Source organism: Mytilus trossulus, chromosome 14 (genome assembly GCF_036588685.1).
Source record: "Mytilus trossulus isolate FHL-02 chromosome 14, PNRI_Mtr1.1.1.hap1, whole genome shotgun sequence".
Taxonomy (NCBI): Eukaryota; Metazoa; Mollusca; class Bivalvia; order Mytilida; family Mytilidae; genus Mytilus; species Mytilus trossulus.
Genome location: NC_086386.1, coordinates 7252581 through 7269232, shown reverse-complemented (window position 1 = coordinate 7269232; position 16652 = coordinate 7252581). Strand labels below are relative to the sequence as shown.

The following is a 16652-nucleotide window of genomic DNA, read 5'->3' as shown; positions in this document are numbered from 1 at the left end:
CACAGTAGAACAACGTTTCCCTGAGGAGACTTGAACATGCACAATAGTACAATAGTTCGTTCCCTGAGGGTACCTGACAATGCCCAGTTGAATAGTGGTTACCTGATGTAACATGACCATGCACAGTAGTACAATGATTCTCTGAGGAGACTTGACCATGCACAATAGTACAAAGGTTCCCTGTACAGTAGTACAATGCTTTCCTGAGGTTATCTGACCATGCCCAGTTGTACAGTTATTCCCTGAGGTAACATGACCATGCACAGTAGTAAAGTAATTCCTTGTAGTAACATGACCATGCACAGTAGTACAATGATTTCCTAAGGTAACATGGCCATACACAGAAGTACAATGGTTCCCTGAGGTAACCTGACCTGGCACAGTAGTAAAATGGTTCCCTGAGGTAACCTGACCATGCACAGTAGTACAATGGTTCCCTGAGATAAACCTACCATGCACAGTAGTACAATGGTTCCCTGAGGTAACCTGGCAATGCACAGTAGTACAATACTTTCCTGAGGTTACCTGGCCATGCATAGTTGAACAGTGGTTCCCTGAGTAACCTGACAATGCATAGTTGAACAGTGGTTCCCTGAGTAACCTGACAATGCATAGTATTACAATGGTTTCCTGAGGTAACCTAACCATGCACAGTAGTACAATGGTTCTCTGAGGTTACATGACAATGCACAGTGGTACAATAGTTCCATGAGGTTAAATAACCATGCACAGTAGAAAAATGGTTTCCTAAGGAAACCTGACAATGCAGAGTAGTATAATGATTCCCTGAGGTACCTGACCATGCACAGTAGTAGAGTGGTTCCCTGAGGAGACATGACAATGCACAGAAGTACAATGGTTCCCTGAGGTAACCTGACCATACACAGTAGTACAGTGGTTCCCTGAGGTAACCTGACCATGCACAGTAGTGCAATGGATCCCTCGGTAACATGACCATGCACAGTAGTACAATGGATCCCTGAGGTAACCCGACCATGCACAGTAGAACAATGGTTCCTTGAAGGGACACGACCATGAACAGTAGTACCATGGTTCCCTGAGGTACCCTTACCATGCACAGTAGTACAGTAGTTCCCTGAGGTAACCTGGTCATGTATAGTAATTTACATATGACCTGAGGTAACCTTGTGATGTACAGTAATTTACAGATGACCTGAGGTAACCTGGTCGTGTACAGTAATTTACAGATGACCTGAGGTAGCCTGTCCGTAAAAAAAAGAACATAGATGTAATCTGGACTGACTAAGCTGACGAAGGGAGTTATGAACATTCAATTGTGGTAACCTGAGGTTTGTAGAAAGTTAGCGTTTTGCAAAGTTTATCTGTGGTAACATGCAGCTGGTACAATGACCATGAAGTTGTGACCTTAGGTAACCTCACCATATTCTAACATACAGAGGTATTCTGAGGTTACATATTTATATACAGTAGTTAAGAAATGACATTAGTTAGACTAAAAATATGCATAATTAGTTCAGTGATAATGGACGTCATACTAATCTCCGAATTATACACTAGAAACTAAAATTTAAAATCATACAAGCCTAACAAAGGCCAGAGGCTCCTGACTTGGGACATGCGCAAAATTGCGGCGGGGTTAAACATGTTTATGATATCTCAACCCTCCCCCTATACATCTAGCCAGTGTAGAAAAGTAAAAGCATAACAATACGCACTTTATAATTCAGTTCAAGAGAAGTCCGAGTCCGATGTCAAATTAACAGATGTAACAAAAAAAAAAAAAATGACAATAGTACATAAATAACAACAGACTACTAGCAGTTAACTTACATGCCAGCTCCAGACCTAAAAAAACTGATTGAAAGATTATGTGTTCATCAAATGAATATCAGGCACAATCGCTCCCGTTAGGGGTTTAGTATCATACTATCATAAAATATATAAAAAGAACATAGATGTGTTTAGTTCCGATTCAAAGACTCTATCAGTGAATCAATATTAAAGCCAAAATATGCCTTCTTTAATGACCTGACAACAATATCATAACTATATCCCTTTTCAATAAGTCTATTTAAAGGTTTTGTTAGTTTCTGAGGAGAATACTGACATTTTTTTTTTCATAAAAAATTGAATGTGAAATACCTGAACGTATAAGATGTCTGCAATTTGAGTTATATTTACGAATTATTTCCTTATACCGATGATAAAATCTAGTAAATGTTTTGACCAGTTTGTGATATCGAACACCCTGGTGTAATAATTTTTTTAGTAATACATAAATTTCTCTCGCTAAAATCTAATACGTTGTTACATACACGAGAGAATCGTACAAGTTGAGATATATAAACACCATAAGATGATATGACAAGGGAACGTCACCATCTACAAATGGATAATTAACAATAGGAAATGAAAAAACATCTCTTTTAGCAACAATTTTTGTATTAATCTTCCCGTTTATGATATAGATATCAAGATCGAGGAAAGGGCAGTGGTCATTGTTATCATTAGCTTTAATTAAAGTAAATTCTACAGGATAAATTTCTTTAGTATACATACGGAAGTCGTTATTATTGAGAGCCAATAAATCATCCAAATATCTAAAAGTATTGTTAAATTTTCGTATCAAATATTGTTTTGATGGGTCTTTGCTAATTTAAGTCATAAATTGTAACTCATAACAATACAAAAACAGGTCTGCAATAATTGGTTCACAGTTAGTCCCCATTGGAATTCCAATAACTTGACGATATACGGAATCTCTAAAGCGAGCACAAATGTTATCAAATAAAAATTCAAGCGCATAAATAGTATCAAAGCATGTCCAATTGATATAGTTATTTTGTTTATTGCTACTGAAAAATGATCGCAAAGAAATTGAACATATGTACTCGCATTCAGACTTTTTAAATGCCCAGTTAATTAGGGATGTGAATTTTTTCTTAATAAGAATATGAGGGCAGCAAAGTGGTATATAGGGTAGAAAAATTAAAAACTTTGAACAGATTTAAAATCACCAATATATGCATGCAATTTATCAAGTACTTCCAACGAGTTTTTGACACTCCAAAAGTAATTAATTCCACTATTTTCAAAGGCCTTATTTGAACAATTTATTATCAGGTTTTTTATTGTACCAAGTGTACTAGTAAGTAAAACAGACAATTTAGTAGTTGAACAATAGACAGTGGCGGGTCCAGGGGTGTTCTGGGTATAGGAAACTTTTTTTTTGGAGATCAATGCATTTGAATGGAAACATATAGTTGGAACCCCCTACTTGTGTCCTGGATTGGGAACCCTCTTTTTTTTAAATGGATAGATCCGCCACTGCCCCTCATGCAGTCGGACAAGATGGACTGATTTTCAATAACCTATCTATTAAATGTTATCATTTTCTACTTATGTTACTTTAAAAGAAGTAACCAAAATCAATATATGCGTAATCTGTCCATATGTTAGTGTCATATATTATTAACTATGTTAAAACCAATCGAATAAAATACGGATCTATAAATGTATGCTTTGCTTAAATGATAAAGATTTATGATTATTTATACTTTGATATAATTGATGGAATACTTTTCACATATCGATTGTTTGTACAACTTTTATGAGAAAAAAAACCGTATGTGCCTGCCCCAAGTCAGGAGCCTGTAATTCAGTGGTTGTCGTTTGTTTACTAGTATGTGCTACATATTTGTTTTTGTTCATTTGTTTTATATAATTAAGGCCGTTAGTTTTCTCGTTTGAATTGGATTTCATTGTTATATCTGAACCTTTTATAGATGACAATGCGATATGGACTTTGCTCATTGTTGAAGGCCGTACGGTGACCTTCAGTTGTTAATTTCTGTGTGCTTTTGTGGACAGTTGTCTCATTGGAATTTATACCACAGCTTCTTTTTTATATGTATCATTATTGAACGCATACATATCGTTATCTAGGTTCTTCTATTTTAATTGTATATATATATATATATATATCTACTACCCCTTTCGAATAAACAAAGAATGGTACACAAAGAAGCTTTAAATAAAATACATTTCAAACAAAGATAAGAAAAAACCAACGAAAGTGGTAATTATTTAACAATTTTGCATTGGTTTTAATGCTAATCTTACAGTGCAAGATGCATGCAGTACACTTAAATTCAAATAATGCCGTGACAGTTTTGTAACAGCTCAGTGGCGGGTCCAGGGGTGTTCTGGGGATAGGAACCCTTTTTTTTGGAGATCAATGCATTTGAATGGGAACGTATATTTGGAACCCCCTCCTTATGTCCTGGATTGGGGACTCCCCCTTTAAAAAAAATGAACGGATCTGCCACTGCCCCTCATGCAGTCGAACAAGATGGACGGATTTTAATAACCTATCTATTAAATGTTATCATTTTCTACTTATGTTCCAAATAAAGAGGTAACCAAAATCAATATATGCGTAATCTGTCCATATGTAAGTGTCATATATTACCAAACACAATGATAGTCAAAGTTTCAACAGGACATTCACGAAACTTAGGCAGCAATCATTTCATTTTCAGGGGAGGGGGGCTATGGTGTTGTTTTTTTAAAGTTTGTTTCAAATTGTTCTGCCACTATATGTAATGCTAAAATTGAAATGAAAGAAAAAAATGTTTTCGACCTGTCTCCAAAAAATATTGTCTTTCGCCGAAGGAAAAAAAATCCATAGCCCCCCCCCGCCCCCCGAAAATCAAATGTTTGCAGTCTTAGGCATGTGTATATACATTTATTTACATAAATCTCTATGAAACCAGTTTTTGACAACTATTATTATAAAAGTTTAAATCGCCATTCAAAAAGTGTTTTCTTTTTAATTATTTTAAGTCATTTACGTTTCACTAAATAAATATCTGTTCACGTTGCAATGATCACAAATAAACCAAATATTTGGATTTTTTTCGTGAATTATTTGTCGTAACTTATTGTAAAAAAATGTATGTGTTCCTGTTTTCTCCTATTTTACGCACATATACTGTCAGTCGAAATAGAAAGTACAATGATGTATTTTTAGTTTATTCTATTTTTAGATCATGTTATTACTACGCATATGGGCACTATTGCCACGATTACCTGAGGGCACCGATTACCTCAGGGCATACAGCAGCGGACCTAACTGCCATCTGCCTTTCCCACTGACAACCAAAATAATCCAATTTACAGTAATAAGCGTTTTTGTATAATTTTTATAATATTTGTTTGAGGCAAACTTAAGTTAGAGAATGGAAATAAAAAAATCAGCAATTTTTCCAATTGTAAAGAGGCATCTAGAACAGTAAAAATTACCTCTTCAAGACTCAAATTTGAACTGTGTTTTGTGACAATTAGCATTGTGCATAAGTTTCTTAACATTTGTTTGACAACAGAAACCAATTTTGGGACTTATGGAAGTTACTACCGGTACACACAGACATGGGTAAAACTTAATGGCCACTCTGCTATTTTTATGTCTATACAATAAATGTATTTTTGATGTCATGAGCCCATTTTCTATGCAATTTCAGGAAAATGTAAAAGCTTCCAATATACTAACCTCAACTATTGGGTATTGTCCTAACTTTGAATTCTTCCTATATCTACACCAGGCAATATTCATTTTATTAAAAAAACTTCCATATAAACCCTGAAAGATAGCATATGTTATTGGTTTTGTTGCAATGCTACAGCTCACATTGATAACAGAAATCAAAATAGAATAATCTGTCAAAATTAAGTATAAACATGTAAAGACTTATCTAAGATCTTGTTCTGACATCCAAGTCTATAACTCGTGTATGCCAAAAGCTATTGGAGCACAGATCAATAGATTAATGAATCCTTGGGGTTGACTGGTTTGAACTTAAAACAAGTTGTCAAACTAATGGCTTGTTTCTTAGAAACATGTTTTTTTTTTATTAGTTGTTATTGGCTATGAACTAGCTGACAGTAACTGTGAGTTTTCTCAGATCTGTACTTGGTATCTTTTTGTTTTTGGGATGTACCTGTCCACATCCACTCTGTTTTTGTTAGAAGAATTTCTATTTGTATCCATCTGATGAGTTAAGCCTTTTGAACTGATTTTTATAGTTTGATCTTATGTTGTACTTTAAAACCACTGTCCCAGATTAGGGGAAGTGTTTGGATTTCGCTGAAATGTTTAACCCTGCCACATTCTGTACGTATGTCCCTGTTTTTGATCAGGAGCCTAGTTTAAACATATTTATTTATAGTAGATTGGGAAACAAGTTTTGCAACTTATATTTATCCCTTTCCACTTTGCGGGTGAGAGTGCTGCATTGTAGCAGCATTAGCCTGCTCTTTTTTTGAAATCTACAAGGGTGTCTTTAACGTGCAAGATATATGGCTCTCTCTTAATACGGGTCAGCGAATTATCATAGTTTCCTCGAGACCATACTCGCAAATGGTGACAAAGGAGAGCCTGTTATGCAGTGGTTGTCGTTTGTTTAAGTGTTACATATTTGTTTTGGTTGGTTTTCCCATTTGAATTGTTTTACATTGTCATTTCAGAGCCTTTTATAGCTGACTGTGCAGTATGAGCTTTATTCATTGTTGAAGGCCTTATGGTGACCTACAGTTGTCTATTTCTGTGTCATTTGGTATCTTGTGGAGAGTTGTCTCATTGGCAATCATACCACATCTTCTTTCTTATTCAAGATATTGGACAAAAAATCTATTTTCTATCATAGTTCCTGTACATATACATTTTTAATGCACCTGGATTACAAATGTCTGTATTCACCCCTTATGCTCCTAGGAATATCAACAACGTAATCATCCCTAATGCCCCTATGAATATAAATGGTATAAGTTCCTGTAAGTACTCACCCCTAATGCCCCATGGAATATAAATGGTATACATCCCTGTAAGTACTCACCCCTAATGCCCCTAGGAATATAAATGGTATTAGTTCCTGTAAGTACCAGGGTTCATTATATTCTACATAAAACATCACAAGATGATCATTGCCAAATGGATTAATAGATCTCAGTACAAATGCAGCTGCTAATGCACAGAAAAATGATCTCCACAGGGTCTTCAATGGAAAATAGTAACTAACCTACAAAAACAACTTAGAATCAACATTTAAAATATACAAACAAACAATGATTAAAAGATTTAGAATGGGAGTTTTAGTCTTATGCCATGGATAGTCTATATATTAAAAATATTACAACTTTTAAAAAATTCATAAGTTTACAGTACCCAATATTTTGGTATCATATTACTTCTGTTAGTTTACCTCAGAATAAAACAAACAATTGAATATAATTTTTTTTTTCAATAACCTATTTCTTGTTTGATGCCTTGAAAATTAAGGAAACTAAGAAACTTACTTCCTCTAAACTAAACAATACTCCACCTATAGGTGCACCAAACGCCACACTGACTCCAGCTGCCGCAGCTGCTGATTATATCTACAAAAAAGTAGTAGCTTTAAATATATCATATCAGTAAGAACACAAATTGCATTTGTTCCATGATTATATCATAAAACAAAATGTAAATTAGATAGGCTTGTCAAAGTGCTGAACATGTGCGCATTTGACGCAGATGGATGCATGAAAAAAATGTGTTTTGGTGCTGGTGATGTGTTGGTACTGAACATTCTTGCTGCTTACAATTATCTCTATCCATAATCATCTTGGGCCAGTAGTTTCAGTGGAAAATGACAGTAAAAAATTACAAATTTTATGAAAATTGTTAAAAATTTACTTTAAGGGACAATAACTCCTTTGGGGGTCAATTGATCATTTTGGTCATGTTGACTTATTTTAGGTCTTTCTTTGCTGTACATAATTGCTGTTTACTTTTTATTTTCTATCTATAATAATATTCAAGATAATAGCAAACTAGAGGCTCAAAAGAGCCAGTGTCGCTCACCTTGGTCTATGCGAATATTCCACTAAGGACACAGATGGATTCATGACAAAATGGTGTTTTGGTGATGGTGATATGTTTGTATATCTTACTTTACTGAACATTCTTGCTGCTTACAATTATCTCTATCTTTAGTGATTGGGCCAGTTTTTTTCAGTGAAAATTGTTAGCAAAAATTTACAAATTATATGAAAATTGTTAAAAATTGACTATAAAGGCAATAACTCCTTAGAGGGTCAATTAAATATTTTGGTCATGTTGAATATTTTTAGGTCTTACTTTGCTGTAAATTATTGCTGTTTACAGTTTATCTCTATCTATAATAATATTCAAGATAATAACCAAAAACGGCAAAATTTCCTTAAAATTACCAATTCAGGGGCAGCAACCTAACAGCCAGTTGTACAATTCATGTGAAAATATTGCATCAGATAGATATTGACCTGATAAACCAATTGTACCTATTGTCCGATTTGCTCTAAATGCTTTGGTGTTTGAGTTATAAGCCAAAATCTTCATTTTACCCCTATGTTCTATTTTTAGCCATCGCGGCCATCTTGGTTGGTTGGCCGGGTCACGGGACACAATTTTTGAACTAGATACCCCAATGATGATTGTGGCCAAGTTTGGTTAAATTTGGCCCAACAGTTTCAGAGGAGAAGATTTTTGTAAAAGTTAACGCCTGACTCAGGACGACGACAGACGACGACGTACGCAAAGTGATGAGAAGAGCTCACTTGGCCCTTTAACTCAGCAAAATTTCCTTAAATTACCAATTCAGGGGCAGCAACCCAACAACGGGTTAAGTGATTCAACTGAAAATTTTAGGGCAGATAGATCTTGACCTGATTAACAATATTACTCCTTGTCAGATTTGCTCTAAATTCTTTGGTTTCAGAGATATAAGCCAAAATCTACATTTTACCCCTATGTTCTATTTTTAGCCATGATGGCCATCTTGGTTGTTAGGGCGGGTCAGCGGACACATTTTTTAAACTAGACACCCCACTGATGATTGAAACCACATTTTGTTAAATGAAATGTACATCTGGCTGTAACATGAAGAGCTCAATTATTATTGTCAGATCATTTTCATTCACTATATTGATTCCAGAAAGCACAAACAATGAAAAATGATCAATATATCATTTGGCATGAGCACAAGGTTTCCCCATTTTAATGAAATTGAGCTGACTTTTGATTGTTCACTTTTTCCACATGGCACCTAACATATCCAGGATTCATGACCAGTTTAAAGAGCAATAGGAATTTGGGCCCTCATAAATAGAAAAAAAAGATTGCTTATAGGAGGGACTAAATTATTAAAGTAAGTCCGACCTAAACAAATAATTAAGCATACTAGTAGTTAATTTGACAATGTTTATTTTAAAACCTAATCAAATTACAAGAAGAATACATGTGATGTCATGATACACCTACCTGAGAAAAGTTTGACAGATATTTGTGTACAACAAATAAATTGGAAAGGCGCTGATGTAGACTAGAGACGATATGGATGAATTACTGAAGAACAGATGAAACAACAATGTTAATGCAATATTGCCGCCACTTTTCAATTGATGCAGATAAGGTAAACAAAAAGCTTTCAATTCTTTAAAAATATAAAATGTTCAAAAACAACAAATATGTTTGATTTCCCTTCCTTTTCTTAGCTTCATTGGAGCCATATTTAGGGAATAAATAAGAAAATATATTGCCACAGCATGCAGCAACATGTACAAATGGTCCTTCTTTACCAAGACTTAATCCAGCTGATACGCTAACATCATTCCTACTGACTTTGTCAATAATGTCAACTTTCCTAAATATCGACGATTAATAAATCCACTCTATTTTGTTTTAATTTGGAAAATAGATATGTTTTGCATTATCGGTATTTTACGGAATTTTCCTTTCATCTTATTGTCTGATAATTTTTCTTCTCAGCAGAGTCGAGTAATATGAAAATTATCTCTAAAAACTAAGCAGGGCACGTGCCGTTGCTAATTAAAATTGACATGAAGTTGACAACTTGGTCATAAGTAAAATAACTATAAAACACATTATCATTGGTCATCTCAACTCTATTGCTTTTCTCGCTTTCACCGTACCACCTCAAGCGAGATAATCAATTTTGTTGAGATAATCAAAGATAATCTATAAATTCAGAAGAACTTTGTCAAATATTTATAAGATAAAATCATTAATATTTCAAGATGAACAAACGCTATGTTTTGCAATGCTAATATTTGTTGTAACAGACATCAAAAGAATGTTTCTCATTGGCTAATATTCACATTATTGTATTCTGTTTATTTTAAACATTAGAGTATTTCATATTCACTAGCTATGGGGTTACCATCCAGATTTCTCCTCTCCACCTGTGACAGATTAAGATTGAGGTGCAGATCCACAAGGTAATGATTTGCATTAGTCGCAGTTGTAACTGGCTACAAGCAATCACAAACACCTTGAAGATGATCACGTGGAAACGTAGAAATTGTAAATGAACAATTGCCACATGTAAATTGTGCAGCAAATCTTTACCCACAAAACATACGACAATATTTAGCGATAATCTTTACAGCTTAATACACTAGTCAAAGTTCCTTGGGATGTTTCCTGAACAAATGTTGGAATGTCAACCCAAATTTTCATTTTCTGCTTCTAAAATGTGTAAACACTACACACAACATATTTAACCACCTTCACACTGAATGGCAGCCCTTGGTTAAGATTGATATAATTCAGCATTGTGATCTACCAATGGTGTACAGATAGGACTGAATCATAATCCTGGGTTAGCAAAAATAGCAGTAATTATAACTTTGGAAAAGAAAGTACGTCGTTGTTCTTGGATTAAGCGTCAAATTATCATACTGTTAGTGTTACTGTTAAAGGTTCCATACAAACTTCAACTGGTTTCATATCAGCTTTGGAAAAAAATACTTGTATAACTGTATATAGACCTGATTAAATATAATAGTAACTTCAATATATGACTCACCAATAACTTACCGCAGGGATACCTGAACCCTACATATAACATGTATTGTACAATGAATGTTGTATCATGGCTCACCAATAACTTACCTCAAGGATACCTGAACTTCAGGCATAGGGAGCAAATGAATGTACATAACACGAGGGTAACATAGCAAATACTACAGCCCACAATACATATAACAGGTACTTTACATTGAATGTTGTATCAAAGCTCACCAATAACTTACCACAGGGATACCTGAACCACATGCTTAGAGAGCAAATGAATGTACAAGCAATTAGGCTAACATAGCAAACACTTCAGCCAAAAGTACATACAACAGGTACTTTACATTGAATGTTGTATCATGGCTCACTAATAACTTACCTCAGGGATACCTGAACCACAGGCTTAGAGAGCAAAAAGTAAAATCACAAAAATACTGAACTCAGAGGAAAATCAATTTGGAAAGTCCATAATCACATGGCAAAATCAAAAAACAAATCGCATCAAAAACGAATGGACAAGAACTGTCATATTCCTGTACAAAAAATGAGACTAACATAGCTCTACAATAACTTACCACAGTTAAACCTGAACCTCAGGCATTGGGAGCAAATGCATGAACAGACAATGATGATTATATACCAAACATAACAGCCCACAGTGCATATAACTAGTGTTGTCAACGGTTAACCGGTTAACCGGTTAATCGGTCGAACGACCGAATACCGAATACCAAAAACGTTAACCGGTTAACCGGACTTTTTTCAATTTCGATCGATTTGATAAAAATTTGTGTTGAAAATCAAATCATTAAATAGTTATGTTTATTTAAAAATTGCGTCGTGGTAATTAGTTTGACAAATCAATTGTCCAGTATATTGATTGCTATTGTTAATCCTAAAAACATGAAATTAATTAGAGTTCCGGGCAGGATCTTTAAGAAACATAATTAGTAAACATGTTTTTTTTAACAGTAACTTTAAATCAGTAATGAGATTTAATTTTACTAATTACTTCATTATTTCGTTTCCGATCTAATATTGTGTAAATAGATATAGGAAGATGTGGTGTGAGTGCCAATGAGACAACTCTCCATCCAAGTAACAATTAAAAAAGTAAACCATTATAGGTTAAAGTACGGCCTTCAACACGAAGCCTTGGCTCACACCGTACAACAAGCTATAAAGGGCCCCAAAACTACCAGTATAAAACCATTAAACGGGAAAACCAACGTTCTAATTTATATAAACAAAATTTAAATGTGCAACCTCCGTAGTGCAAGGGTTAGTCTTACTCTAAATTCAAAAATTGTGAAATGCAAACCAATGTGAAAACATGTACCCAATGTATACGTGAAAGTATGAGTAACATGCTTAAAGAAAAAAGTAGACACAGTAAAGAAACAGGTCGTACAAGCATGAACAATGACCTATAGTTGTTAATTTCATTTTGGTCTCCTGTGAAGAATTGTCTCGTTGGCAATCATACCACATCTTCTTTTTATTTATGATTAAATCATTTCAAATTGAAACACACCCCATTATTTTCGGAGAAAATAGAGAAAAGGAAAGAATAATAGGTTTCAGACATATGACATAATCAATTCTACGAGATTTAGATTTTTTTTTTTATTTTTTAATAGGAAGTTGGTACAAACGCTATAGTTGATACGGTGTATTTGATTATTAAAAGTCGAACTTCGCCAGGAATCCTCACAGACAAGCCATATAATGCTAAAGGAAAAAATTCAATTCTAAAAGCGTATTTATGACTTCGATGAAAGGTTGTCAAATTGACACTCATACCACATCTTATATCTATGTGTAGGGTTGTATTCATAAGGCTTTCAAACACCAACTTAAATTGACACTCATACCACATCTTATATCTATGTGTAGGGTTCTATTCATACGGCTTTCAAACACCAACTTAAATTACCGGTTAACCGGTTAATCGGTCGAACGATTATCCGAGTAACCGGTTAGGCAAAAGTGTACGATTTGACAACACTACATATAACAGGTACTGTATAATGTATGATGTATCATAGCTCTACAATAACTTACCACAGGGAAACCTGAACCTCAGGCATAGGGAGCAAATGATTGTATAAACAACGAGGCTAACATACCAAACATAACAGCCCACAGTGCATATAACAGGTACTGGACAATGTATGTTGTATCATAGCTCACCAATAACTTACCTCAGGGATACCTGAATCACAGCCAAAGGGAGCAAATGCATGAACAGACAATAAGGATTATATACCAAACATAACAGCCCACAGTGCATATAACAGGTACTGTACAATGTATGATGTATCATAGCTCAACAATAACTTACCCCAGGGAAACCTGAACCACATGCATAGAAAACAAATGAATGTATTAACAATAAGGCTAATATAGCAAACACTACAGCCCACAGTACATATAACATGTACTGTACAATGTATGATGTATCATAGCTCTACAATAACTTACCTTAAGGAAACCGGAACATCTGGCATAGGGAACAAATGCATGTACAAACAATTAGGCTAACCTAGCAAACACTACAGCCCACAGTACATATAATTTGTACTGTACAATGGATGTTATATCATAGCTTACCAATAACTTACCACAGGGATACATGAACCACAGACGTAGAGCGCAAATGAATGAACAAACACCGAGGCTAACATAGCAAACACTACAGCCCACAGTGCATATAACATGAACTGCACAATGTCTGTTGTTTCATGGCTCAACAACAACCTACTTCAGGGAAACCTGAACCACAGGCCTAAGGAGCAAATGAATGTACAAACAACGAGGCGAACATAGCAAACAATACAGCCCACAGTGCATATAACATGTTCTAAACAATTAATGTTGTATCATGGCTCAACAACAACCTACCTCAGGGAAACCTGAACCACGGGCATAAGGAACCAATGAATTTACAAACAACGAGGCTAACATAGCAAACACAACAGTCCACAGTACATATAACAGGTATTGTATATTGTATGTTACATGATGGCTCATCAATAATTTACCACAGGGATACTTGTACCACAGGCATAGGGAGCAAATCTAAGTACAACACTACATCCCACAGTACATATAACAGGAACTTTACATTATATGTTGTATCATGGCTCATCATCAACTTACCCCCAAGGATACCTGAGCCACAGTCATAGAGAGAAAATGAAGTAACAAACAACGAAAATTACATAGCAAACACTACAGGTAACAGTACATATAACAGGTACTGTACATTGTATGTTGTATCATGACTCACCAACAACTTACCTCAGAGATACCTGAACCACAGGTTAAGGGAGCAAATGAATGTACAAACAATGAGGTTAACATAGCAAACACTACAGCCCACAATACATATAACAGGTACTTTACAATGTATGTTGTATCATGGCTCACCAATAAATTACATTAGGGATACCCGAAACCACAGATATATGGAGTATCAATGTACACACACTAAGACTAACATAACAAACACTACAGCCAACACTATATATATAATAGGTACTGTGCATTGAATGTTGTATCATAGCTCACCAATAACTTACCTCAAGAATACCTGAACCACAGGCATAGGAAGCAAATGAATGTATAAACAATAAGGCTAACATAGCAAACACTACAGTCCACAGTACATATAACATGTACTGTACAATGTATGATGTATCATAGCTCTACAATAACTTACCTCAGAGAAACCTGAACCTCATGCATAGGGAGCAAATGAATGTACAAACAATAAGGTTAACATAGCAAACACTACAGCCCACAGTGCATATAACATGTACTGCACAATGTAGGTTGTATCATGGCTCAACAACAACCTACCTCATGGAAACCTGAACCACAGGCCTAAGGAACCAATGAATTTACAAACAACGAGGCTAACATAGCAAACACAACAGTCTACAGTACATATAACAGGTATTGTATATTGTATGTTACATGATGGCTCATCAATAATTTACCACAGGGATACTTGTACCACAGGCATAGGGAGCAAATCAAAGTACAACACTACATCCCACAGTACATATAACAGGAACTTTACATTGTATGTTGTATCATGGCTCATCATCAACTTACCCCAAGGATACCTGAGCCACAGTCATAGAGAGAAAATGAAGTAACAAACAACGAAAATTACATAGCAAACACTACAGGTAACAGTACATATAACAGGTACTGTACATCGTATGTTGTATCATGGCTCACCAACAACTTACCTCAGAGATACCTGAACCACAGGTAAAGGGAGCAAATGAATGTACAAACAATGAGGTTAACATAGCAAACACTACAGCCCACAATACATATAACAGGTACTTTACAATGTATGTTGTATCATGGCTCACCAATAAATTACATTCGGGATACCTGAAACCACAGATAAATGGAGTATCAATGTACACACACTAAGACTAACATAGCAAACACTTCAGCCAACAGTATATATATAATAGGTACTGTACATTGTATGTTGTATCATAGCTCACCAATAACTTACCTCAAGAATACCAGAAATACAGGTATAGGGAGCAAATGAATGTACAAACAATGAGGCTAACATAGCAAACACTACAGCCCACAATACATATAACAGGTACTTTACAATGTGTTGTATCATGGCTCACCAATAACTTACCTATGGGATATGGGATACCTGAACCACAGATATATGGAGTATCAATGTACACAAACTAAGACTAACATAATAAACACTACAGCCAACAGTACATACAATATGTACTTTACAATGTTTGTTATTTATTGGCTCACCAAAAACTTACCATTGTGATACCTTAACCACGGACATATGAAGCATATTAACATACTACAAAATAGGATTATTTTGCCATCAATACAGCCCATATTATTACATAGAACGAGTTCTTTGTAACTTAAACCTGTCGTTTTTATAGAGATTCCTATTATGTTTATTAGTTCTAAAGAATAAAATCAGTTTTATTTTTGTCAAGCCGGCAACATTTTAATCTCTAAAGGCTCAACATAGGGATACTGGTCTGGAAGCGGCGTCGTTATCCTATCTCTAAATATATCAGAAGATAGAAGCACGGAATCATTCATACTTTGTGTATAGATCCCTCTATATATTTTATAAGTTTCCATCATTCATGTACCTCATTTTGAAAAAAAATAAGATTTTTATTATTCCTAATTTCTTACTTAATATGAGAAAAAGAATAACTAAATTTCGTATGTATCTACCTCGTAAGTTGATTATGTCCGCAAGAGAGTTTATACTCGACCCTGACCCATTTCATTGATCAGTACTAGTGAACAAGGTAAAGTTTTCAAGATGAAACCACTATATGAGATACTATAAGTAATAGGTCTCATACATTGTGTATGGAATGATTGTATGGTGTACATATCACTCCTATTCAAATCTCATGATTCTTTATTATTCAAATACAATTTTCAACAAGGGTTCTACAGTGATCCCATGTCCCCAAGCTTTCACTTTTTTGATACTAAAACTACCTAAGTATTTCGGCTATTGACAAAAGCTATGCGTAAGAACTATTATGGTTCAAATATGTTCTATTTCTTGTATGTTACTTCCGACCGGGAATAAGTGGTTCTATAATTAATGGAATAACTATATTTGGTATGTGCCTACCTTCCCGATGCCCGATAGACAAGTTTTCACTTGACCCTGGTCTCATTTCACTTACAAGTATCACTGAAAAAGGTTAAGTTTTCGTAATTAAATCCTATA

At 34.8% G+C, this 16652-nt stretch overlaps 1 protein-coding gene across 1 annotated transcript in view; it reads right to left on the bottom strand.

Annotated features, from left to right (window-relative positions):
- The window catches only part of LOC134696964 (H(+)/Cl(-) exchange transporter 4-like), a 48650-nt gene extending 41008 nt beyond the window's left edge, over positions 1 to 7642 (bottom strand). The window contains exons 1-4 of the mRNA XM_063558932.1: positions 7621 to 7642; positions 7336 to 7403; positions 6876 to 7058; positions 5534 to 5623 (exon numbers count right to left, since the gene is read on the bottom strand). Coding sequence (XP_063415002.1) covers positions 5534 to 5623; positions 6876 to 7058; positions 7336 to 7403; positions 7621 to 7642 — 363 coding nt within the window. The remainder of the gene's footprint in view (positions 1 to 5533; positions 5624 to 6875; positions 7059 to 7335; positions 7404 to 7620) is intronic.
- Between the last annotated feature and the right edge of the window lie 9010 nt (positions 7643 to 16652).